The sequence below is a fragment of the Zea mays genome, chromosome 4, assembly GCF_902167145.1.
Source record: "Zea mays cultivar B73 chromosome 4, Zm-B73-REFERENCE-NAM-5.0, whole genome shotgun sequence".
In the NCBI taxonomy this organism is placed as follows: domain Eukaryota; kingdom Viridiplantae; phylum Streptophyta; class Magnoliopsida; order Poales; family Poaceae; genus Zea; species Zea mays.
The window spans coordinates 177,659,160-177,686,306 of NC_050099.1; the positions used below are offsets into that span (position 1 = coordinate 177,659,160).

At 43.0% G+C, this 27,147-nt stretch overlaps 2 protein-coding genes and 1 pseudogene across 4 annotated transcripts; 1 reads left to right on the top strand and 2 right to left on the bottom strand.

Moving 5' to 3' along the window:
- Window positions 1-7,282: 7,282 nt before the first annotated feature.
- LOC103654145 (HT1 protein kinase pseudogene) lies at window positions 7,283-15,692 on the bottom strand (annotated as a pseudogene). 2 transcript variants are annotated; one of them, NR_157556.1, is made up of 3 exons: window positions 15,496-15,692; window positions 7,763-7,817; window positions 7,283-7,616 (listed from the first exon to the last, which is right to left on the bottom strand). The product of NR_157556.1 is annotated as an HT1 protein kinase pseudogene, transcript variant 2 (transcript). The 2 variants fall into 2 exon arrangements; NR_157555.1 differs by having other exon boundaries at window positions 7,340-7,817; window positions 15,496-15,644.
- On the bottom strand, window positions 7,824-9,857 carry LOC109946067 (SAP-like protein BP-73). The gene has a single exon (XM_020552721.2). It carries the CDS (start codon window positions 9,292-9,294, stop codon window positions 8,248-8,250), a length of 1,047 nt encoding a protein of 348 aa, XP_020408310.1. The 5' UTR covers window positions 9,295-9,857; the 3' UTR covers window positions 7,824-8,247.
- Window positions 15,693-24,733: 9,041 nt separating the features above from the next.
- On the top strand, window positions 24,734-26,792 carry LOC103654146 (uncharacterized). Its single transcript, XM_008680974.4, has 7 exons — window positions 24,734-25,276; window positions 25,357-25,483; window positions 25,588-25,858; window positions 25,949-26,033; window positions 26,136-26,260; window positions 26,344-26,415; window positions 26,508-26,792. Exons 1-7 carry the CDS (start codon window positions 25,197-25,199, stop codon window positions 26,603-26,605), a joined length of 858 nt encoding a protein of 285 aa, XP_008679196.1. The 5' UTR covers window positions 24,734-25,196; the 3' UTR covers window positions 26,606-26,792.
- Window positions 26,793-27,147: the final 355 nt, after the last annotated feature.

Below are 27,147 nucleotides of genomic sequence, written 5' to 3' on the forward strand. Positions count from 1 at the left end.
ATACTCTTGATGCTACCTATATTACTCTTATTGCTTCATGTTATACTCGATTGGGTCATCAATGTCTTCTACAATTCTCGATGGATAATATATTGCTCTGTGCGACAATATCGACTACTACTACCACCCAAACTTTGAGAGAAATATCTTCTCTAAGATTGGACATATCTTGAGTCGGTCACTCCAGTAAACATGGTGTACCTTTGAAATTCAAATTATGTAAATTTTAGTTGAACATAAAAACAAAATTTAAGAAAATATAATTTCACGGTGCCTTTCCACTACCACTAGCATGCACCACCATCGGATCAATCAGTCCCTTCCACCAATCAAAGTTCTTGCCATGGCATATAACTATCTTGTGTTCATATTGCTTCTACAACTATAAAATAAATTTATAACATAGAGTCTGAATGTTTTACAAGTAACTCTATATAGTGAACAACCGACCAATCATTAGCATTAGATATCCATTCAGCTGAGTGAGCCTGAGTTTTATTCCAATCATCATACATCCATCGACGATCGTCAACCATATTTGAGGTAATAAATTAAAGCAAGGTATAAAATAATGAGTATTTTTATAGTCTATATGTAAGGATACATCCTAGATCTGCCTAAGAGTGAACGATCTACCATAGATTTATGATGAGTCTAGGTTGGAATGAAATTTTAGCGGTGCAACCAAGTTGTATTCCACTCGTATGTCGGATATGGTGCACTGGAGAACAACATATGTTATACCGTCGAAATTTTGTCTGAACCCCTATAGCTCGCCATAAATAACATTATATCTTTCGCTTGCAGATTGTCCAAAAAGGAACAATTTCAGACCGGCAAACCTCATATGTGTGAATCACATGACCAGTACTATCCTCAGATGGTAACACATAGGTTTCATTACTCTACTGATGTAATATTAAAACAATTAAAAAACATGGTTTGGACCAAGCCATACCTATGTGTGATGGTTGGAAGTTTTGACTCTTGAGGGGGCAAATAAGATACACGAAGGTGGCCCTACGGGAGCAGGGGTTGAGGTCGGCGTGGGGACACTCACTCTATACGGGGCCAAGCGTGGAGTGGTGGTCATGGCCGGGTGTAGGGGCGGTCAGGCGCTGATACGAAGGCGATCAGGCACGACTAAGCATGAGGGGGTGGTCAGCCAGTGCAAGGGCAACCGCTAAGCACGAAGATGATCGAGCGTAGTGGCGACTTTGAGTGCACAATGGGGGTGGTAGGGCACGTCCGCACGTGGCGGCGGCAACAAGTGCGTTGTGTGGGTGCGGGCGAATAGAGGGTGCGGCCTGGCGCAGATGCGGGGGGTGGTTGAGCGTGACGCGGACATCGAGCACGCGTGGTAGGCAAGCGTCGCGATAGGGATAAAGGGCGGGCGTGGGGGTGGCCAGGCATAACATGGTGTGGGGCGCACGTGTTGGACATGTGTGGACGGGTAGTTGCGGCAGAAGGAATAAAGGGTTATACACCCCCTATTTCGAGGGTCCTATATATGAAGTCACCGAAAATAAGAGCTCTATTTTTTTGGCAAAAAAACATTCACCATGAAGAGACCAAAACATCCGACAATAACATCAGGAAAGCTTCCGTCAAAGCTCACCTTATTAACGAAAGTCTTCGCAGCAGTACGTGAGTGACTCAACAATGCTGGGAGAAGCACACGAATAATAGGACTTTCGTGCTAAAATCTGCTCTATCGGCACGTACGTGCGACGAATACAAACTTCAACGACGACGACGACGACGACGCTTCCAAGAGAGAAGATAACTCAGGCTGGCTCAGAGTAAAAGCCGGTGAGGGTTTTTATCGATAGACTGGTCCACAAACGTACGCAAGCACGTGACACACGGTCATCCATGGTGCGCGGCACCCAGAGCGCAGAGACCGCAAGCGGCCGAGTGCGTCAACACCACTCGCGCAGTGCACGACTCAAGCCGCCAACATGCATGCATGGGTACTACGGAGGTCAGGTCACACAGACACAGGCGATCGACGACGTCGCCGCGCACCATGCATGACCGCTGAAGCCACCGCGCGCGGAGCAAGGGGACCCGGCCGTGCCCGTCCCACGAGCACAGCTTAAGCGCCCTGAATGCTTTGACCGCCTGCACGTGTGTAACAACCCTGCCTCCTCGTCACCTACATGCTACTATCTATACACGTGGCGGGCAGCAGGCTACATAGGCAGGCACTTGCATGCATGCATGCATGCCCGGCCATGACGTAGCTAGCCCCTTTCCCATTCGTCGGTACGGTTGTTCATCGTCACTTGAGAGAACGGTACTGTCTCAGGTGATCTTAGCCTATATATGCGCATCCGCATAGACTATGAGTCTCCTTGGTACAGCTTACAATGCAAGCCGTTTAATAGGCCAGTCTCAACCTAGAAATTAGATAGTTTTTGTGGTCACTAACTAGGATATATATCAACTAAGCTAAATAATATATGACATTTGGAATTAAGGAATAGAAAAAAAAAAGGAAATGGATTCTTATACCACAAACCATATTTACACGAGAACCACTATAAAAGGAGATAAGACAGATGGACGATATAAACAAAATGGGTTTTCTACATTTTCTCCTACTCTATACCTTAATTAGTTTTGATCTACTCATTCTAACCATGTTTTTTTGTGTAGCTTTTTAGAGAAACGTGTGTCCTAAAAACTATATTGTGTGCATGGGGCCTACCATGCGTCCACGCCACCACATGAGGGCTTGTTTGAGTAATCTTGGATTGGAGTGGATTGAGGTGATATAACGTGTATTGAAGTGTAATATGAACTAATTTCTCTTTCAATCCCTAAAATACACTTCAATCCCTCTTTATCCAAACAAGGCCTATGTTGCACGTATACACTAGGGTTGTTCTGTTGTTTGCCACAACTTAGGGGTCCATCAGAGTACTCTGAAGCTACTAGGCGAAATAGTTGTGTGCCATTATACTTTTTTTTGGTTTTGATATATATCATTGAACTCTTTTGGCTGGTTACATTTTACCATTAAACTTCTTAGATTTGGAATACGCCATTTTATACTGATTTTGCTGAATCACGTCCACTGTCAGGTATGCGTATTTTTGTATTGTTCATCCTAGCTAGGGAAAACAAAACCGGCGGTTTTTGGCGGGAAACAGTTTCCCACCGAGTTTTTAAAATTTCGTTCAAATTTTAATTTTTAGAAAACTTATAAAAGCTAGGAAAATAAGATAAAATAATAATATTTTTAATACATTTTATATTATATTAATTTTTATTTTAAAAATGATTGGCATTTTGGTTTAAAAACAAAGAAAATCGGTAAAAACAACAAAAATGGCGGAAACTAATGGTCATAAAAGCTTGATGCATGAGCTTAAAAGCTATAAAGTTTTATTATATTTTCATGTGATCATGTTGCAATAGTCATAATATGTCATACAAAGCCTTAATCCACTTTTAAATAAATTAAAATTATTTAATAGACACTAATTATACGTTAATCTGTCATTAGGAAAGACTAATGGTTGCACCGGCAGAGCCTGACTCTTGAGAAACGGCCAATTCCTACGTATCTCGGGAGCCAGGCCCAAGAGGAATCTTTGCATCACACGAGTCAGGCTGAAGAGACTGATCAGGCAACCAAACAGAAGAAAGTTGTATCTCGTGAGCCTGGCCAAACCATATGCAGGCAACCAAACGCACCTATAATGGCACACAACTAATTAACTCATTATTGTTACCCCCGAGAGTATATTATAAGAAATTTTATATATGAAATTGTTTGAAAAATATCCATGCATTTAGCATAAAATGACCTCGAACAGCCTATGAAGATGTTGGACACAAAGCCGTGACAAACAAAACCTAGCTACTGGATTTGGCCAAGCTTTGGCGGTCGCTTCGTGGGACGCATTGTATGCATGCACCCACACCCGCACTACTGCACACGTTACAGTCATCGCGACCTAACATATCCTAGTGGAAAGATGCGCGTAGCTAGGCTCGTGCACACGCTACATTGCATGTACAGAGTTGGCTACGACCAGCTGCTGTACTACATATACTGTGTGCACACAGCACGTGAACAGGGATGTGCATCGATCGATCGACGGAGCATGCATGCATCAGCCGCTCGATCGCTAGCTCTCTCGCTCTCGGAAAGCTGGACGAGCGAGCATGCATGCAACAGTGTCATCCGAATCAGATTCTGATCCCCATACGTGCATGCATGGTGTTCGAGCGACAATGACCCGCGCGTGCAGGCAGAGCTAGCTAGCGAGCTAGCCGCTAGCTGCGGTAGAAGGAGAGTACGTAGGAGACACAGCATGCCAGCATGGGTTTGATGTGCGTGTGTGCACTATCGGATGGAACCAAATCAAATCATGCCCCCCGCGCGCGCCCGAGCCCGGCACACATGCCGCGGGGGCCGGGCGCGCATCTCGGCCGCCTGTAGCCGGCGCTGTGCGGCGGCGGACGGCAGCGCGGGCGGGAAGCCGGCTGGCACCGGTGCCCCACCGGCGAGATAGGGCGCGCGGGCCAAGCCGGCAGCGGGGATCCGGCCGGTGCCACACCAACCCACAGTTGGTCACATCGGTCACATCACATGCGGGTGGATCAGCGCGGCTGGCTGGGCGCCTATTTTGTGCTTCCTCTGGGTACAGTTACCATGCATGCATTTGGGCGCGGATGCTGCTCTGCTGGTACTCGACTTCGTAGCGTGCATGAGTTAGGCTGCACCATCCGCCTCTTCCACATTATCTCTCGACACTACTTTGATACTTTCGTCGCTGGTGCTCCAGTGCAGAGCCTCCACTAGGGCTATAGGCTCAGCTCACAATTTTTCTATTTCTGAATTAAATAATTCATGCAGATTTATTTCAATGTTTAGAAATCAAACAACATAATAATTTTAATCCAATTTCAAATTACAAAGTGCATAATAACGCAGCCATCGCCCAAGGCTGCACTCCCACCCCCTCTCGGCCCGCTTCCCACCCCGAGAGTGCCCCTCCCGGTCTCGGTATAGGCTGCGTTGGCACTAGCCTTATTATGCGATCATATCCATGGATGGGTGGAGTAATGGTCATAGATATATGACGCATACACACCATCGATGTATGTAGTGGTGGTGACCTAGCTCGCCGCCGGTCCGCGAGTAAATAAAGCCAGCAGGTAACCTCCCTGCCCCCTGTCCATTGTACACAACACAACAAGACATGGATAGCCGTTGTAGTTGTCATCTTACAAGTAGTCATTAGCTACTATTCCTAGGTTGTATAGATGTATGTAGCATTATAGCTATATCTATGTTCATACCTACATGCTATATTGCTATTAAAAGAAGAAAAAAGTGTTCAATAAAGTAATTTGCACATCTTGCCTCAATACCCATCGGACGTGTAAAGTGCATTAGGCATCTGACACAGTTAACCACTAGTTTATAGTCGTTAGAGTTATAGCCATTGGAAAGGCATCGAATGTGTCTCGTGCAGGAAACTACGGTGCAACAGACATATCTAGTGCCTTTGATTTCTGTGTTTCAAGAGGTAAAGGTCAGATCTCTTGATCGGTCTTGGCTGGTAAATCTCGACTCTATATATTTATCAACACCTCTTAAGGGTACAAAAACATATCCATTCACGTGTAGCTCATTTTTTGTGAGATATTGGAACATTCTTGGTGCATTGCTTGTAGTCATTGTTAATTGAGGGGTCAAAATGACTATTACCCCCTACTTTTTCGTCTGTCGGTCCATCCCACTGCACTTCACTCTCCCCACTCCATTTCTGATCCAAATCAACCAGTGGGCCATATTTTCAACCTAGTTAGCACAATTCAAATTCAACATGAGACCACATCAATCTCGATTCACAGTATGGAGATCGATTATAATATGGAATAGATGACGCAATCATTACATAAATCTTTATACTGCATGTTTGTTAGTATAAGGGTCTGTTTGGATCGCATGTGCTAGACTTTAACAGGGGTGCTAAAGTTTAGCTCTCTTAAATAGAGAGCTAAAGTTTAGCACATGGATATTGTATGGATGAAAGTGCTAAAGTTTAGCACATGGGTATAGAAAGATATTCATACCTCTAATTAATGTGAGGTGGGGGAGAAAGAGAGTGGGGTAAGAGGGGTAATAGATGTCTTTTCTCCATCTTAGATCACTTTTAGTTGACTTTAGCATATCTGGACGAGCTAAACTGTTAATGGGTATTATTAAGGTTTAGCGCTTCACTTTTAGCACATTTTAGTACTCCTGTTTGGATCTCCAAATGCTAAAGTTTAGCTAAAAGTGTAGTGCTAAACTTAAGCTCTATGGATCTAATCTAAACATACCCTAAGAAAAGGTGGAAGAACACGTGACCATATGGATATAGCTAGCAAGGTAGCTAGTGGTCGTGTTTGATGTGTGCGAGGCGCTGCTTGCGATATCGACACATCACACATGGTCCATTGCGCATATGCATGCATGCATGCATGGTCCTTGATATGAGGAGACCAGGGCGTGTGATGTGGACTAGTCGGCTTCAGTTCCCGACTTCCCGGCCGTCGGCGCGCAGGGCTCCAGCCTCCCGTGCCGCACTCACTGGCATACGGCGCGTGCAGGCGCGGCGCCCCTACTCGATCCGACGCGGGAACAGTGTCATATCGGCGCGGCCGTCCGGCGCCCCCAGCAGCCTACAGCTAAGCTGCTACTGCTAGCTACCCTCGCCCTGTCGCGCCGCGGCTCAGCCTCAGCTTGAAGAGAGTTCCAACAGTGATGGCGCGCTACAGCAACGCTGGCAGACACCAGACAGGCAGGTTGGGACCGACCTAGCTGCGTGTCTCACACCTTGTCGTTGTACATATGTCCGCCCTGTGCTGCGCTGGTCTGGCTTCGTCTCGTTCCTACCTGCATCTGCATGCATGCTGGCCAATGGCGATCGAGCGTCTAGCCAGCCTCTCCCTCTCGCGAGCGTCTTGTGTTGTAGGATCGGCAGATGACTACTAGAGGACTGAGGCAAAGAGACGCAAAAGGAGGAAGCCTGGGACAAAGGCCCCTGTGTGCAAATACGTGGCTACTGCACTGCATGCCAATAACATGGCGAAAAATGTGCTCGTCGCTTCTTTTTCATTTTTCCTACAGCGCTGCTGCGACGCAGGGTTTTGCTTTGCAGTGGCAGGAACTCTGCTGCCAGGACTGTTTGTTTCGACTGAGCATCTGGTTGTAGATAGAATTTGACTATCGTGATATTATATGCGGAGAGATTATGATCCAGAAGGTAACGGATGACGAATCAGCCGATTATATGTTTAAATTGATTTTTAACGGTTTTTACCAAATCGATTCTCACAAAAACGAGTTAAAAAGCTAAATGTTCCACAGCTGCCAGAAGCTGAAAATAAGCTGAAACAAACACCACATGATAGCTGCGGCCGTATCGAGCTAGGCCAATCAGGGTTCCACGATATGCCCAGGCGCAGGCGAAAGCAGAGCCAGTCAGTCAGCCAGAGAGACAAAGGTGCAGAGACGCGCCACGTGAGGAGGCCAACTAACCGTCCAATCACTCAGCATCTCATGCGGCTCCTCCCATCCCCGCGTGGATCACGAAACCACATGACGCCTGCCAAATGATTAGCATATAGCATAGCACAAGGTAACAACAGAAGCACAGGCAATAACGCGGCCGCCTGCCTTAACACAGTCCTGTCCTGCCCTAGTCTCTGGACAAAAGCAAGCAACAAACCCAATGAGCAAAGCTGCAGCTACCTCTGCACGGCGTCGAGACCGCAGCGCAGGCCAATAATTGCCAGTCTTCATCCACCTGCAAATGCGAAGAGATAAGGAAGAGGACATGTTCTTGTTCATACATAGGGTAAATATTGTGGCACTGTCCTACGAAAACAACAGGCGTTGTTGCAGCACAGCACCATCTTGTACTAATTGATGCAGAGAGAGAGAAGGGTGCAATGCAAGCAAAGCAACACCATGTGGCAACAGGGGAATTGCCTGTACGGAGCTAATCTCACCCAGGTAAAAACCGCAACGTTTGAGAACAACAACGACAAAGACAGCGGCAGCACCAGATCAATAGCCATAGGTCAACTCTGCGGAAAAGACCAAGAACAGCTAGCCTCTCAGTCTCTCTCGGCTTACGTTACTCCACTCAGCATGGAATTCAGCTTAATGTACAAGATGAACCAGCAAAAGATCAGCACAGACCATGCTGACAGGTCGACAACATCACCCACTTATCACCATGCCATGCTGCTGCTCAAGACTTCAATCAGCTCGTTTTTCTTCGTCTTTGAGTAGCCTTTGATTCCTCGGGACTTTGCAAGCTCCCTCAGCTCTGCAACCTTCAGAGAGCTTAGATCTGAACTTTCGTGCAATTCATCTATATCTGTAACATCAGCGATTTCCAAAGACAGTTCTGGATACTCGTTGTCTGGTTCACCAGCATCAGATTCTTCGTCATCGTCTGAAATGTCATCGAGGTCGTCCAACGAAATGTTCTCTGCCTCGATTACAGAATCAGGTTCATATGGAGACATGTAGTCAGGCTCATCTGTAGCAGTCCTCTCATCAAGAGCTGTCTTAGCCATCTGTACAGCATCGGCAACATTATTGCGCATAGACTTGCGATCGGCATCTGTGTCTACATCCACATTGATAACAGGCTGGAACTTCACTCCAGGAACAGGAGACCTTCGCCTGAAATTTGAAGCTGGCCTTTTGAAGGGTGCCGGAGGTTGCTTCTTCTGCTCTTCCTGGATGTCACTTTTTGTGCCAAAGATGGTTGAACCTCGTCTATTTCCAGAATCATTGCTTCTCCTCATTACACCAAAATTCTGCTCTTTCTCGTCACTGCTCTTCCTTCTCTGGTCAACAGAGTGCTTCCTAAGCAACTTAATAAGTGAATCAACACTGCCCCTTTCGCCATGCACTTTTGCAGGTTCAGGCTTCTTTTCCCTGCCTTTCACCCTAGCTCGCAGCAGTGCTTGAACCCTTTTAAAGAGCTCCACAATCTCCATCTCTCTTTCCCCAGGAGCTGAAGTGTCTTGAGGACGGGAAGTGCTTGCCAAAGAGATAGGTGGTCCATTCCTGGAGAACATGATATCGCTATCATATTCATCGATGTTCTCAGAGTCATCTTTATCCTGGTACGACCTTCCTTTCCCTCTGGAGGACCCCTCCTTTTGTAGTTGCGATATATCCGAAATCCTTGGCCTATGGTGGTTGGGGCTCGCGCTACATACTAAGGATACCCTAATTGGCCCCAACATAGGTGACGTGACCATGAAACAAGCTCCTGGAGGAGCTCTGAATTATCTGATTTTATGGGGAAGGGAGTAGTAGAGGACGAAGAGTTTGATCATTTCATTTTAAATCATTTGTGTGGGGATATTATGAATGAAGAGATGGATGGCACTGATGGGCTGATTAAGTCAGTCTGTACAAAACCATCTAGTCAGGGTTCGTTGTGTTCTAACAAAAAAGGTCGGGCTTGATTATTAATTAATTGTTTGCCAATGAAAGGAATCTTTTGGAACAGCAATGGGTTCAAGGATTTGAAAAAGCTTAGATACGTTTCGGATCTGACCAAAGAACACGGTCTCAATTTTATTGCCCTCTCTGAAACAGGCCGCAAATCCTTCCCAGATCATCTACTAAGGAATTTGTGTGCTGGGAAAAATTTTATCTGGCATTGCAAAGAACCTCATGGTAGATCTGGGGGGATGTTGTTGGGAATTGACGCTGATGTCTTTGATGTTGGTGCCATCACGGAAGGGGATTTCTTTATTAAGTTTAATTTGCATGATAAGGCAGATGGTTTTAAATGGGCTCTTGTCACGGTGTATGGCCCTGCCCAGGACTGCTTCAAACAAGAATTCCTTTCTGAGCTAGTTCGTTTGAGCAATACAGAAACGTTACCTATTCTCATTGGGGGAGACTTTAATATTTTACGATCTCCATCTGAGAAAAATAATGATAGATTTGATCATCGTTGGCCGTTCCTATTCAATGCGGTAATTGATGGTCTTGATCTAAGAGAATTGCAGATGTCGGGGCGAAGGTACACCTGGGCTAATACTAGGGATATTCCGACTTATGAGAAGTTGGATCGGATTTTGCTAGCTACAGAATGGGAGGGAAAATACCCTAGAGCTTCGGTACATGCCTTGTCGAGAAATATATCCGATCATACTCCTCTGCTTCTTAGTACAGGTGTTGTAACCGCCCAAACAATTCCTCCGTTCAAGTTAGAACTAGGATGGTTTCTGAGGGATGGTTTTGTGGATATGGTAAAAGATATTTGGGTAAATGAGACAAGAGGTTCTACTCCTTTGGAGAAATGGCAAGCCAGGATTAGGAAGGTACGCCAACACTTAAGGGGTTGGGCAATGCACACTTCGGGGTTGTTGAAAAAGGAAAAAAAGGAGATCATCGCTAAGCTTGATGATTTAGATAAGAGAGCTGAAGTAGTTCTGTTGAGTACTGCGGAGTTGGATCTGCGCAACTACTTACAAAACAGGCTTGCTCAGCTACTCCGGGAGGAGGAAATAAAGTGGTATCAAAGAGTGAAGGTCAAGGAGCTCCTGGAGGGGGATAGTAATACTAAATATTTTCAGATGATAGCCAATGGAAAATTCAGGAAGAATCAAATCTTCCAGATGACGGATGGAGCTCGTATGTTATACGACGAGGGAGAATTAAAAAGTCATATAACTGGTTATTATAAAAATCTCTTTGGCCCCCCAGAAAGCACGTCTTTTACTCTGGATGAGGATCTTAGAGATGATATAATACAAGTTACTCAAGTTGAGAACGAGAAGCTCACCCAGCCATTTTCTGAAGATGAAGTAAAAGCGGTGGTTTTTAGTATGGAACATAACAAGGCTCCAGGTCCTGATGGATTCCCGGCGGAATTTTATCAAATCTGTTGGGATGTTATTAAAGATGATCTTATGGCTTTGTTTCGTGAGTTCCACACAGGGAATCTCCCTTTGTATAGTCTTAACCTTGGGACTATCATTTTGCTTCCTAAGACTCGGGAGGCAATCTCGGTTCAACAATACCGACCAATTTGTCTCCTAAATGTCAGTTTCAAAATCTTCACAAAGGTGGCGACTAAGAGGATCACGGAGGTTGCGCAGAATGTAATCAGTCCCCTGCAGACTGCGTTCCTGCCAGGAAGAAATATCATGGAGGGGTGGTGGTCTTACATGAGACTATTCATGAGCTACATACGAAGAAAAGGGATGGGGTCATTTTCAAAATCGACTTCGAGAAAGCTTATGATAAGGTGAAGTGGAGCTTTGTTCAACAATCCCTTCGTATGAAAGGTTTTTCAAGTACCTGGTGTAGTTGGATTGAGTCTTTCATGAAGGGGGGCCATGTTGCGGTTAGAGTTAATGATCACATGGGTCCTTTTTTCCAGACCCAAAGAGGGGTGAGGCAGGGCGATCCGCTGTCTCCTATCCTCTTTAACTTGGTAGTGGACATGCTTGCTACCCTGATTAATAGAGCAAAGGAAAATGGCCAAATCAAGGGCTTGGTGCCGCATTTGGTAGATGGGGGGTTATCCATTCTGCAATACGCCGATGATACAATTTTGTTTATGGATCACGATCTGAAAAAGGCAACGAATATGAAGCTCATATTATGTGCCTTTGAGCAGTTATCTGGTCTTAAAATAAACTTTCACAAGAGTGAGGTATTCTGTTATGGGAAGGCAAAAGAGGATGAAGGGAGGTACACACGGCTGTTTGGTTGCAGTTCTGGTGGGCTGCCCTTCAGATATCTTGGGATTCCTATGCACCACCGTAGGTTGACAATTGGTGAGTGGAAAACAGTGGAGGCCAAATTCGAGAAAAAGCTCAGCAGTTGGAAAGGAAAACTTATGTCAGTAGGAGGGCGGCTCGTATTAATTAATTCTGTGTTGACCAGTCTAGCGATGTTTATGATGTCTTTCTTTGAGGTACCAAAAGGTGTGCTGGAGAAGATAGATTATTTCAGATCGCGTTTTTCTGGCAAGGGGAGGGCCATAAGAAAAAATATAGGCTGGCCAAATGGGATGTAATTTGTCAACCTAAGGAGGTTGGCGGGCTAGGCATTTTGAATTTAGAGGTTCATAATAAATGCCTCTTAAGCAAATGGTTGTATAAACTTCTCAATGAAGAAGGGATGTGGCAATCATTATTGAGACGTAAATATCTGGCCAATCGAACCTTATCCCAGGCGCAGCGCAGGGCCACTGATTCACACTTCTGGAGTGGTCTTATGAAAGTTAAGGACACATTCATTAGTAAAGGAACCTTTGTGATTCATGATGGGTCCCAGGTGCGTTTCTGGGAGGATGATTGGCTCGGGCCGGGAACGTTAAAACTCCGTTTTCCGTCTCTTTATAACCTAGCGAGGAGGAAGAACTCAACAATTGCCTGTGTGTTCTCCACGGTGCCCTTAAATATTTCCTTTCGGAGGGGTTTGGCTCAACAGTTGAGGGTCCAATGGTTTCAATTGGTCTCACTTGTTGCGCATACCGAATTGAATTCCAACAGGGACTTGTTCAGATGGAACTTGACCGCCAACTGGATGTTTACGGTTAAGTCTCTGTATCTGGCATCTCTTAACAATGGGATGGGGGTGGATAATAAGGACCTTTGGAAACTTAGGCTTCCTCTGAAAATTAAGATTTTTATGTGGTACCTCAAAAGAGGGGTAACATTAACAAAGGATAACTTGGCTAGGAGGCATTGGAATGGTAATAAGAGATGTTGCTTTTGTAGTAGACCGGAGACAATAAAGCACCTGTTTTTCAGTTGTTTGTATGCGTCATTCATTTGGCGGTTGATTCAGATAAACACGGGGTTGAGACCTCCTCGGGATGTTAATGATTTGTTTGGGGTTTGGGCGAGCGGGAGGCTTCCCAGAGTGCTAAACTTACTATTAACCGTTGCATCGGCAATTTGTTGGGCTATTTGGTTAAGTAGAAATGATGTGGTGTTCAATAATTCATCTCCTAAATCATGTGTGCAGGTAGCCTTCAGAGCAACATATTGGTGCCGCTTCTGGTCTCAGCTTCAGCCTAGAAGGGAGGACCAAGAGTTAATAAAGTCTTCATGTCGTAATGTGGAGAGGGTGCTACTACAGTTCTTTAGCAATTTTGGATGGGGGTATGCGTTGCGTTTAACTATGTAGTAGCTGTGGTTCGGTAGCTGAAGTTCTTCAATTTGGCTAGTTGGGGTTCTCTGATGTGGTCATAGGAGGAGTTTTGGCAATATGCCTCCGTCCCTTGTAATAAATGGCCGTAACCTCATTTGAGGCCAAGGTCGGATGATTTTTCCATTATCTAAAAAAAAGGTAAGGTTTCTCTGCCTGAGAACCCTGTGCAGAAAAAGCACTGTACATTAGTTATTGGCTTATTGCTTTAGAAGGAACTAGTGAACTAGGAAGGAATAGGAAGCTTAAAATGGAACTGGATGCTTTAGTTTTACCCCTGTGCAGAAAAAGCACTGTACATTAGTTATTGCTTTAGAAGGAACTTGTGAACTAGGAAGGAATTGGAAGCTTAAAATGGAACTGAATGCTTTAGTTGCTATCATACATGATATGGGATATCGATAAACAAAATAAACCAAGATTGCATGGCAAACAAGGATTTCAGATATAAACGTCTTGGTGGAAATATCATGTCAAAGTCAGTATGCACAAAACCCACTTGGATGACATAAAAGTAACTTACAGAATCTTTTTGAGGAAAGACGAAAGGTATCAGAAGGAAAAAAAATGAACTACAGTGTTTATACGAAAAATGAAGTGCTAAACAAGCCCAAATTCACCTTTCAGTCTAAAACGGAAGTCACAAGTCATAGCTTGAACATGGACACATGATAAGACACTTAAAGCGTATGTGCCATTTATGTGGCCTATCTGTACATCCCCAGAGTACATACCTACATCACAAGTGGAGGTAATGGCCATACAGTAAGGCTGTGTCCAACAGCGCACACAAACACCTGCCGATGTGCATTTTGGACCTGTTTGGTTTCCTACCTAAAGCACCACAACTTGCTTAACTTTTCTGTCTAAAGTTAGTTCTTCAATTCGAGCGACTGAGCTTAGGCACGTTGTGGTGTCTTAGGCAGGAAACCAAACAGGCCTTGCGTGACCGCAGCGCACTATTCACGCTTCCAACAGGTTGTGGATGCGTCACAAAATGTGCGGTCGCGCATTTCCGCGGCTTCTCTTCTCTGCGGGAGACGCTCCGCATCACGGCACGAAGTATGCGGATCCGCATACGGCAGCCGCTGGAGTCCGCCTAAGAGTAGATCTGCACATTTTTTATGAATCTGCTAACAAAATGTCCTAATTAAAGCCAAACAATGCAAAAGTGGGAGGTGTTCACACCATGTACGAAAAAGATGAAAACCCTGCACTGGACGACGATACCAAAAAATAGCAACTAACAGTAAGTCTAGTATAAGGTAAATATATTGTTTAAATGCAATTCATTGTGAACATGTGGCTATTAACTCGCAGTCAACTAACAGAATATAACAAAGACCCGTAATTTAGTCAACGTGTGCATCCAGGCAGCAAAGAAACTGCAAGGCATCTAAATAGAAAAGATCATCACTCGTAAATTAGATAGGCTTTCATTGTAAAACCGTGGATGAAGCATGAAACACACATGTATGCAATTCTGGTCATTGTGTTTAAAAAACCTGATCAACTCGATGGATGATCCCTTGGCAATCAGAATCGCGGATTGTTAATATCGTCTTATGTTGTTGCCTTACTTACTGAACTTTGTATTTTTTTACGTGCATAAAATTATGTTTCAAGTGGTCCCTTGCACTTAAACGAAGACAGCGAGCTGGAATAGAAATAGATGGTGAATTGAACACTTAAAATTTACAATCAGTTTGATAAGATTCTGAAGACCTATTATAGTTGGGGAACCAAGTCTGTACCCAGTTTCTTGTTAGATGAGGCTGGCATCGTTACACTGGACTACAGTCTACAGCAGCCACGTTTCTATAGTTTGTCCACGGCACACCCCATGAGGAGCAAAACTAATTTGTAACATCTGCTACGCAGGGAACTTCACAGCAAAGGTTATAATTCCCAGAGCAATTTGAATCTGGTGTGAATTAGTGGCTCCAATCCATTCTCCACATAACTCCCGATTAGGTTTCCTTTGACGATTCACCATTCTCACAAGGAGCCATCTGAGGAACCCGCTCCACGTAGCAAACAGCCTTGACCGTGACGCAGGCAGCTCTGCCTCCACATCGCGCGCATTGCTTCCCCTCATCAGTCATCACGACAGGGGCGCGCGCACGGAACAGAGCGGCAGGGCAAACGTCGTCCAACAACAGTAGATAGGGGCAGAGCTGCGGAGCGAAACCCTAGGCGGGTAGAGATGGACGGCGCCACACGGTAGGCACAGGAGATGAGGCGGAGGGGAGTGGGGTGGGTGGGTGGGGGTCGCGTACCGCGGTGGTGAAAGAGAGCAGGGGCCGCAGGAAACTTTCCGCTGCCGGGGGCAGCCAACTGGAGCGTCCCTCCGACGGCGCCGACGGTGAAGCGACTGTTGGAGTGTTGGTGGCGACGAGAGGTGATAAAGCGAAAGCGAGAGAAGTAGGAGCAGGCCCGTGCCAGGGGGGACGTGCAAGGTGTTCGCACAAATTCTAGTGCCTAAGGATACAGTGCATTTATCTATACTACTGATTAAGAACGCAAGGGGTAGGCTGCCCCTTTCCTGGTTCTGCCATTCCCATTCCCAACTCCGTTTTCATTCCCAGCTCCTGTGTGTTTGCTTCATTCCCAACTGACCCTATAGATGGCCAAACGGGCCGTGCTAAATGGGCCGGCACTAAGCACGGCACGATCCATAGTGCTTCGGCACGACACGGGCACGATTCATATAGTGCCAGTGCCGGCACGACACGAGTATAGTGCCGTGCTTGGGCCGCCACCCCGGCACGATGGGCTGGCACGAGCACGACACGATTAACTGGCCGGCACGGTTAGGCACGATTTAGACCAACATGTGGTTTATAAATGTGATTGTGATATGTGTATGTTGTTGTACATTGTTATTTGTTATGATTTACACATAATGAATTCACTTTATAATGATATAAATATTCGAGTTTTAAAATTATATATATAATCTTAAAGATCTTCTATATTTTTTTATCTTTTAAAATGAAATAGTGCCTGGGCTGGCACGGGCACTATTAGATATTAGTGCCGTATAGTGCCGGCACGGCACGATTAGGCACTATAGTGTAGTGCCTGGGCCGCTGGTTAGGCACTAGTGCCGGCACGGCACGGCACGATTACTAATAGTGCCTAATAGTGCCGTGCCTAATAGTGCTTAGTGCCGTGCCGGGCCGGGCGGCCCGTTTGGCCATCTATAACTGACCCCATTCCCAGCTCCTGTGTGTTTGCTTCATTCCCAACTGACTCCATTCTCAACTCCTGTGTGTTTGCTTCATTCCCAACTGTGTCGCGCATGTGACCCGTTTCCCATTCCCAAGCGTCCCGCGAACCGCGACCAAATTTTTACCAAAAAAGCTAGCAGCGTGGGTTAAAGCTCACAGCCAACCAAGACTACACATTCTCTGGGACACACTAAACCTTATAAACAAGTGTGTGCACAGTTCAGTGCACAATATGGTATTATTTTTAACTTGTATTTGTTTACAACGCAGGAGGCCCATCTGCTTGTGGCCCAGAGCAGCCCACCCCAGCGCGCCGTCCTCCTCCACAGCCCACCCCGCGCGCCGTCCCCTTCCGCCCACTCCTCCGCTCCACCCTGGCGCGCCGTCGTCTCTAGGGCGCCCCACCCCCGCGCGCCACGAGGCCCATCCCCGCGCGCCGTCATCGCCAGGGCTCCCCACCCCCGCGCGCCACGATCTCCATTGCAGCTACCAGCTGCAATCCCCCCACGATCTCTCTCTGAACTGCTCCACTCCCTCCACTTCGATGAGGATAAATGTGGGCGCGACGTCTCCACGCTCTTCTTTCCCTTCTTCCTGCCACGCTTGCTCTCGCCGTCCTCCTTGCCGGCAGACTTGCCCGCGGGGACCCGCTTCTCCGCCTTGGGCTTCTTCCCGGCGGTCGTCTTCTCCGCCGCGGGCTTCTCCTCAGAAGAACCATCAAGTAAGTTGTATAGTGTACTGATAAACCTGCAGTAAAATACTTTGAATATTGCTCTGGAGAATTTATGTGCCTTGATAAGGTAGTTTGTACATTGGGGATGAATACCGTAAACGATCAATTTGGCAAAAACCACTAGGTAGAAGCAAGCCATACCATCATCTGCGGATTGAGTCAATTAGGCTGCAGTCTGGCCAAAAAGAAGCTTCCGGATCTGCATTTGATCAAACAGACTGTCTAATTGATGTTTGACAATAATGGGAAGCAGCATGCAGAAAGTACTGATATGGCACATAGCATATTTGGCCCTATTGAGCATTTGACATCAGTTCAGATCAGCCAAATCTAGGAAAAATGACAAATAGCATATTGTGCTATAGTTTGCCTTAATTAGTTGCAATTTAAGATTAGAGCATGCATTAATGTACATAAATTTTATTTGTTTAGTAACTTTAGATATCGACTTGTAGATTTTTTTTTCTTTCTAAAAAAAGAACATTGAAATCTGTGTATTATGTTTTGTCCAAACCTGAACAATTAGATCTTTCAAAAGGTTCTTGTATTCATGGAGGAGTTCCTTCATCGCATCGTCTTTCATTTTGTTTACTAGATCATCCTGAGCTTGAAGAACTTTGATGCGAGAAGCATTCAACTGCATAGAGTACTCGCTGTTAACGAGCAAACAGAACCTAGCTTGTTAGATAACAGGTTTGAAAAATCACAAACATTGATGTAACATGACATAATGGTATGCCTCGAAGATAAAGCAAATCATGATGGCATATTTTGGATGTCAAAAGTTGCAGTAGTATTTCACTATAGTGGCATGGTTCCAATTCACCCTAAACACACTACAGCTAAACTTAAGATGCCATTACTATAAATCAATATCCAGTTACTTTAGTGCTGTATTTACTAAGGAAGAAACTCTTTTTTCCATTGCGACATATCCAGTTTCCCATGACCTTTTACAGTGTTAAGATCTGTCTTTGCGTCTTTCATCCGCAGCATATTCCTTTCAACTTTTGTTGTCATACAGCAACAACCTACTGACTACTAAAATTCCCAAATAAAATGTTCCGCCAACTTATCTATTAGCATCTACCTCCTCTGACCACAACCATATATTCATGTATGTTTGTTTATCCTAAGTCAATTCCTTTTACCTTTGACTACCAATATCTAAAACTTTAAAAGTCGACCATCAACATTTTAAAAGGATAGGGCAGAGGGTTTCTCTCTATGCTGACGATGTAGTGCTGTTCTTACATCCTCGCGCTGAGGAATTTACTGCTGGTCAAAGAAATCATTAGGGTCTTTGATGAAGCCTCTAACTTGGCTACAAACATTGGAAAGAGTTCAGTCACTCCCATCAGATGTGAGCTTCGTGATTTGGAAATTATACAACACTTCCCTTGTAAGTATCTTGGTATGCCATTGTCATTAGGAAACTTACAAAGAGTGACTTCTATCCGCTCATTGATAAGATAGCTGAGCGGCTCCCTGGTTGGAAGGCTACCCTTACTAATTCTGCTGGTAGAGCGACGCTGGTAAAATCGGTTTATCACCTCATTGCTATTCAGTGTTTTGTTTCGAAGTTCCATCTACAGCTTCATCTGAGCAAACACAGAAGTGTTCCTCTTTCATTTCACCATTAGGAGATAATTCACCCTCTTCTGTTTCAGGCCTTAAATTTTTGTGGGACACCGAATATGCACTAAATGGATGTACACCAAATCCATACAAAGATGTCATCCTGTCATGTTTTATTCTCTGTTGAAATGATAATGATTTTATATCTTAATTTATTAACCAAAAACAAGAGGCTATTTAGTTGGAACGGTGCATTTGTCATCCACTGTACATTTGCCAGTTGCCATCGCAATATCATGACCCAACATGAAGGTAGATAGCATCTACCTCCTCTGACCACAACCATATATTCATGTATGTTTGTTTATCCTAAGTCAATTCCTTTTACCTTTGACTACCAATATCTAAAACTTTAAAAGTCGACCATCAACATTTTAAAAGGATAGGGCAGAGGGTTTCTCTCTATGCTGACGATGTAGTGCTGTTCTTACATCCTCGCGCTGAGGAATTTACTGCTGGTCAAAGAAATCATTAGGGTCTTTGATGAAGCCTCTAACTTGGCTACAAACATTGGAAAGAGTTCAGTCACTCCCATCAGATGTGAGCTTCGTGATTTGGAAATTATACAACACTTCCCTTGTAAGTATCTTGGTATGCCATTGTCGTTAGGAAACTTACAAAGAGTGACTTCTATCCGCTCATTGATAAGATAGCTGAGCGGCTCCCTGGTTGGAAGGCTACCCTTACTAATTCTGCTGGTAGAGCGACGCTGGTAAAATCGGTTTATCACCTCATTGCTATTCAGTGTTTTGTTTCGAAGTTCCATCTACAGCTTCATCTGAGCAAACACAGAAGTGTTCCTCTTTCATTTCACCATTAGGAGATAATTCACCCTCTTCTGTTTCAGGCCTTAAATTTTTGTGGGACACCGAATATGCACTAAATGGATGTACACCAAATCCATACAAAGATGTCATCCTGTCATGTTTTATCTCTGTTGAAATGATAATGATTTTATATCTTAATTTATTAACCAAAAACAAGAGGCTATTTAGTTGGAACGGTGCATTTGTCATCCACTGTACATTTGCCAGTTGCCATCGCAATATCATGACCCAACATGAAGGTAGATTACACCAGCAGACCTGCAGGTTACATAAACCAATCACTCTTCATCATCTTCATCTTCATCGTCATCATCTGGAATGGCAGTGTCATCGCCAATACCCTGCAGAAGGGTATCCACATCTTCGCCGAGCTCTGTCAGCCTTGTGCTCAGCTTCTCGACCTTTGTTTGCTCCTGCCCAAGGCAGACGAGTAGATCATTCAGTTCTGCCTCACTGTCCTTCTCCGCCTCTTCCTTAGCTTGCGCTTTTATTGCTTCCACGTCAGGATATGGCACGCTGCCTCCCTGCCGCAAGGCTTTTACCTCGGCATCCAAGCGGTAGTTGGCCTGCTCTATGCTGTTGTAAGCTTCTGACAAGCTCTTGAGATCCGACTCCAGTTTTACTGAAAGGTTTCTTTGGTTGTTAGCTTCAGCTTCAATCTGGGACTTCTCACTTTTGAGTGCCCCTATCTGTCGTTTTGCCCCCTCCAGTTCTTGTCTGAGAGCTTCAATCTGGACCCTTTCTCGGCCACTGCTCGGTTTCTGTGAAGTATCTGTGGTCATACCACCACCAGTTCTTAGTAACTCTTCTGCTAACATTGCATTCCGAGCCAGCAAGTCCTGACAGATGCCATTATAATAAATACCAGTGTCAGCTTCTTATACTTTCAGGTATAACAGTGTCTGAAAAACACTGGCAACAACAGGCACCCAGAAATGAACCCATTAATCTAGAAACAATTATGTATGGTCACTAGCACAACAATTCAGAAGTTAACTTTAAGAGAACCATGCTATCTAAAATATTTTCTCAAGGAAATGCCCGAGTTTGCATGAATCAGCATGTTTTTGGTTAATAAATTGGGTTTCTTCAATGTTTTTAAAGCATATAGAAAAGATGTGGAACCCTGAATCCTATCACTTATGTATCTAATTTTGATGCTTTCACCACATATGATTGGATTGAACAACAAAAACTAATGGTAGGAATAACACGTGCATCAGCAACAGTCATGAAGAGAAAATAGATCCAGTTTATGCAAGACCCTACCTTCATAGACGGAATTGTTTCATTCCTACCCATAAATTCAGCCACAGACTCAGCACGAGCACTTTTAGAGCCATTACCACCTATCAGGTAAGATTAAACCACTGAGAACTGAGTACTTAAACAACAACCATTTAAGCTATGAGACAGGATAAGGTAACTACAAAGGGTGTACCCTTTGCTGCAGCATTATTTGTTTTCCCGCTACATGCCAATTATATTATTTTGTGAGTCCAAAGTCTAAACCGTATAGTTCGTGAATGAATCTGTAAGTAAATTCTTCGTGCAACTGCTTAAGAGAAACTTCCTGTTTTCCAGTAACTGTGTTGTTTTTATTTGGTGTCGAAGAGTGTTTTAATTATTGTGTACAAAGCTAATGACACATGATTATGTTCATGCCGTTTATCGGATTTATTCCTTTTGTTTTTATCTCTGTTGCATTGACAGTTCATGTCCCAATTGTTTTTATTTCCAGCTTGATGGTCACTACTGGCTCACTGGTTGCAAACTATTGGGTGCTCCAAGGTAGCAATAGGTTTTGTCTGTAAAGTGCGGGACTGGACAGACATAAGGCAACTTCTCAATCCTGATCAGGTAATATAGTTTTATGTTTATGTTTATAGTTTTATGTTTATGTTTTCTAATGAAGTCAATATAATCATGGTGACACACGATCATGATAAAGTAATTAAGTATATGCATGTGTAAATATATGCTAATGTCAAACACTTCCTATAACAATTTGCTATGTATGTTTCCACGCTAAGTGTGGAACAGGATAAAGTAATTAAGTATAAGTATGTGTTGCAAATTAGATTTGCCATAGTGCTTTAAAAACTGTAGAACAGAAACTGCAGGAGCATGGTCACTGGCATATGGCCTGCAGTCCAGCGTTGCAGTGCCTGAACCAAATACCATGCTTCGTGCTATCTCTCCTGCTTAAGATTCAAGGATTGATTCCCCTCAACCTCGAGTATTTACTCCAATCCCAACAAGGCGTCAGAGCATCTCTGTACATAGTGAGCCCAAAAGGGAAAAGAAACACCAGGGCCTTTCTGGCACACCAACACAGTTCCGGATTCAAAATTGTGGTATTTATTAGTAATGTATGCAGGCTGAACTGGAAGTAGAGAGAACCATCCAACATGGCACATAAAGATAGAACGATAATCTAAATGCAGAATGGGAACCATGAAATCCCAAAAATCTAGAGCTCGATTCCCCTGAATTATACGCAAAAGAACAACCATTTTCCCTGCAGCTGCCAAGAATCGCTGCCAATAACATGACACCCAAGATGCAGTCAGTATTGGCCAAAATCATAGATCAAGCAACGAAAAAAGTATATAGTTCATCAAACTAGCGGAACAAACAAAACACATGTCAGTGTCAACATTATTATGAACAAAACCTCTTGGCACTACTAATTTCAAGAACTCAATTCAATACAAAATCACAACCTTATGAAGTTATAATTGCCAATCACGAGATTGAGAGACTCTAATATCATCCCACCAAAACATGGAATACTAATCCATAGTGTACTCATGGGCTTAACTGTTCATATGGGATATGGGACGTGATCTAATCGCGACATGGGATGTCTACCCCACATAATCAAAATGTAAAATAGACCACACTGCAAGAATGGTCACTGGCATATGGTAAAACTAAAGAGACAGGAGCCTTAGCATATCATCATTATTAATAAAAGTGTAGAATGTCTAACTGAGAAATGCAAGAACGGCCTACCTCTGAGATGAAAAGAATGGCTGTGAATCGGTGGATCAGAGGAGAGTGGGGATGGGTTGGAGGGATCACCTGTGTCCATCCTTTTAATAGCAGGCGCGGAAGGGAGCCAATCTAATAAATTTATAAACAACATGTAGAATAAAACAAGAAATAATATAACAAAAGGCATGAAAACAGCAAAAACATAAGCGGTCTCCAATCTGTACAAGGGGTGCATATGTAACAAGCTACAAATCACCTTTTTCTAGATTACAAATCAGCTCCTCCGAACAAGGTATATAAAAATATGGCAGCACCTGAACACCAACGAGAGAGTAGTAATCAGGGAATGATGAAGTAGCTTATGATGCAACCATAGGGAATATGTAGGTGGACAACTGAAGTATACTTCACACATTAGGGATTCCAAATACAAGAGGTGAGAACAGATCCTTGTCTAACAATCAAGAAAATCAGATTGTATGGAAAATAGTAATATACAGTAATCTTCAAATATAAAGAAACGTTCACGTGAAAAAGGTATGGGAGGGTTAGTGGCAACATGGAGCAAATGTACCTACCTACAACCAGCTGTTTGGACTGAACAAAATGAGATGGAGGATTGGTTTCTGCCAATGACCGAGAAGGGCACAGAACCAGCTCACTATTTACTTTGTGGCGAATCTAGAAGAAGAGAAGTGCAATAATCTTCCATGGAGACAGGAGATAGATTAGACTGTCTTTGCAGGGATAAGGATGAGTGCTCCTCCTGGGTTTTGATGGGAATTCCAGAGCATGACACCTCATCACAATAATGAGGCTCTGTATAAACTGTTTACGAGTCATCAAGGAACCTAAAGCCATGAAGACAGGCCTAAATAACTTTGCTTGCGTTAGGCTCTGTACAAACTACAAACTGTTTAGTGTTTACAAGCATGCTAAAAAAGGTTTGTACTTACCTTATCTTGGATGAATGGATTTGCTGAGTTCCTTAAAAGATAATTGATAATAGCAGCCTTCTTTGAAAGAATTGCTTTGTGGATCGCTGGTAAGCCATCCTGAGGAAACTAAACTTGAAATAACAAAAATCAGCCTACAGACAGGTGAAGAGGCAAATTTTAAACATAAAAATCTCTATGGTTCTCATGATTCAAAAGCAAATTATTAATAACACTACAACAACTGGACTTCTCTAAATACAGATTTCTTACAGAAGTAGCTGTTTCCAGATCAGACACTCGCTTGTTCAGAAGAATCTTCTCCTCATTTGAGAACAACTTCTGACGGCCTGAAGTATAACAGAAAATGTCACTATGCATAATAAAAATAAATATAAGAATGATGCAAGGTGAAGAACAAAGTTGCTCTAAACTAATTTGTTATTTCAACCAATTGGCCAAACAGCAATCAGTGCATTCTTTCATAAAAAGCAACATTGTGCAACAATCAGTCATCTTTAAGTAGCAACAAAAACAAGCCGGTGGATTAAAGCCGCGGCGAACAGGCTAACATGACTAACAAGTTTACCAAGGCAGTAAATGTGCACCCAGTTATTGTTAATATCTGTTTGAGCATCAATTGCTGTGATTTGGTCAAAGCCAGTTGGGTGATACAATAGAATGTGGTGATAGGAGTAAAAGTACACATTTTACTTTGCACCACTGCTGATGGCGCTCATAACATCGGCATTTTGTTTGACATACGCTCATGAACTGTCATCTATTGCAGTGCCATTGGTAGATTTAGTGAGTTTGGACTTCCGATATTAGAATTATATAGGTTTAAACTACTCCAGTTTGTTGTAAACTCTAAACACAAAAATCTTGTAATGGCTGCCCTTGGCTCGCACAGTCTCACTGTTCAGGTGGGGTAAATCTCCAAAACAAAAATGTAGTCACTATCCTAACAAAAATGTAGTCAATGAAGCAATTCTTATGTATGTAAAAATACAACTCCAGAAGTCAGAACTCACCCTTAGGACTCTTGCTGTCCTCCATCTCATCCTCAACATATTCCCTACTTCTAAAAAACTCATCAATGTCGTCAAGGGTGGTGGAAGATGGACGGCGGCGTCATGCCGTCGTCCCGTGCCGGCGCGCCGTGCTCTGAGGCCATGCTGCGTCCAGGCTCGAGAGGAGGATTGGCCGGTGTAACCGACCGTTCATGCCTGGGCCGTATATTCGTACCACGTAGACACGTAGTACATGTGTCTTTCTACATGGGCAACTGAAGTATACTTCACACATAGTTTACTAGGTGGTCATAACTAACATTTCAAAAGTCAGTGCAGAGTAGCATTACTACAATATCTTATATATGTAACAATGCTCTTCAGCATTTTGCTAAATTCTTGTAGTCCAATGCCGTTCTAATTTGTATGATAACAAAAAACAATGTAGTTTAACTGCAAAACATAAATAACGGTCAAGTTAAATCAACATACGACATGTGCAATTTTTACAATAAAAATCTTACATGTGTTACACTATTATTGTTTTTCTGTTATCTCATCTAATCCTTTTCATGATATTTTGTATCTTTGCAATGATGTCATGATCGATCCTATAGGATCAATGACATCAGTTACACTTAACCAAAATAGGACAGTTGCAGACTTGCGTCCCTTTCCTCCGTAAGTACATGGTTCACTTGTCACATCTATCTATCTATATATTAATGAAGAATCTAAGATAAAGTTCGTGTTTTATGTAGTTTCGTGCTATTTGACGATATTCAAGGTTTCAATAACTTACCACAAGTAAAGAGTGTCTTTGCGAGGGTAGTTGTTAAGTTTCCTAGGCATCGTAATAGTCAACACTTCATCCTACAGGACATCACTGTGAGTCACTTCATCAAGCTTTACAATAGAGTCAATATAATCATGTTATTATATCATAGACTTTTTTTGACTTATACGACATGTATTCTCAAACAAATATCTAGGGAGCCAAAATCGAAGCAATTTCAAACGGCAATAATGTCGAACGGTTCGACGTCTTACTCAAACAAGGATACACATATACATTGTATAAAGTGGCATTCTGTCTAAACTGGGCGGAGGTTCAATTTCGGAATATTGCGCATGGGCTAGAGTTGGGATTGATAACACATACTATTGTGGAGCCATTCACTAAACCAATTCAATTTCCTCCATTTCCAAAATATCTTATGCCATTTCATGATGTTTACCAACAACCGCATAAGACGTTCGTAGGTAATCACCCTTCCCTCTATATGGTATATAACTTAACATCTTAAGTTTGCAAATTATTCAAAGGTAACTAATCACATGTGAATGGCTCAGACATTATTGGCATAGTTGTTCATTTGGAGCCATTAAAGTATATCGGTGGAAGGCCATACAGAGAGGCTGTACTAATGGATTCCAGGTCATATTAATTCATAGTTACACATTAATTCACAGTTACATTCTTTTTAAAACATTAAACATTTGTTAGGTTTTAATCAAACAATTATTATGTGTTTTATAGGTGGAATCTAATTGTCATGGGGGTATGGACCGATCTCCTGCAGAGAAATGCTCTACGATGGGCATTAGCTAAAGTTGACAAGAATATAATTATTGCAACAATGATGCGTCGTAACAATAAATACAGTAATTTCTCCTATACCTAGCATCTTTCAACATATATTCAATTTTCATGTTTATTATTAATTCTATACTATAAATAACAATAGGATGTTTGGAAACTTCAGACTATAGCACCATTCATTTTAACCCAGATTATCACACTACAAGCCGGCTGCAGAGTGAGTGCTTTTTTCAATATATTGTTAAAAACATTTAAAATTATGATGATTTAAAATAATCATGTTTTTACAAATCATGTTCTAAATTGCAGTCATTCGACACTCGTTGATTCAAAATCCAAGGAGTCGTGCCATCAACAATTTTCTGGAGAACAGACAAGCACAATTGACAACTATGATACCAGATTGAGACGTGTTTTAGCTTATTATAGTAGATATACTTTATTAATTATATGTAGTAGAACACTTAGTAACAATGATTTGGTCTCTATTTGTATTGGTCATGTGTCCAGTCTTAATGGTGATAGCTTTGTACAAAACTATGTGACTTATCTGTGAGCGAATAAAGATGTTCATCACCGTGTTTTTGTTACCAATGTTCTTACCAACTACTCCCTTTGCGGTGGTGTGTTCTACTGTGCAAAAAGAGAGTCTGTGTGTTGCAACGGGAATATATAATACAAGTATACTACGATAACTTATATACAAAATATGTGTTATATTTGTATATAAGTTATCGTAGTATACTTGTATTATATACAGGTATACAACTGTCATATTTGTAATTTTAATGTATGAAAGACATGCATTTAATAAAACAGATGCAACAACTCAGTATATAGATGAGAAATGACACAAATGAGCCTGACAATTTCATCATAACAGTATACCCTAAAGTTTTAGTCATCTACAATTTCCATAGTGCTTCTTAATATGGTTTTATTTAAATAC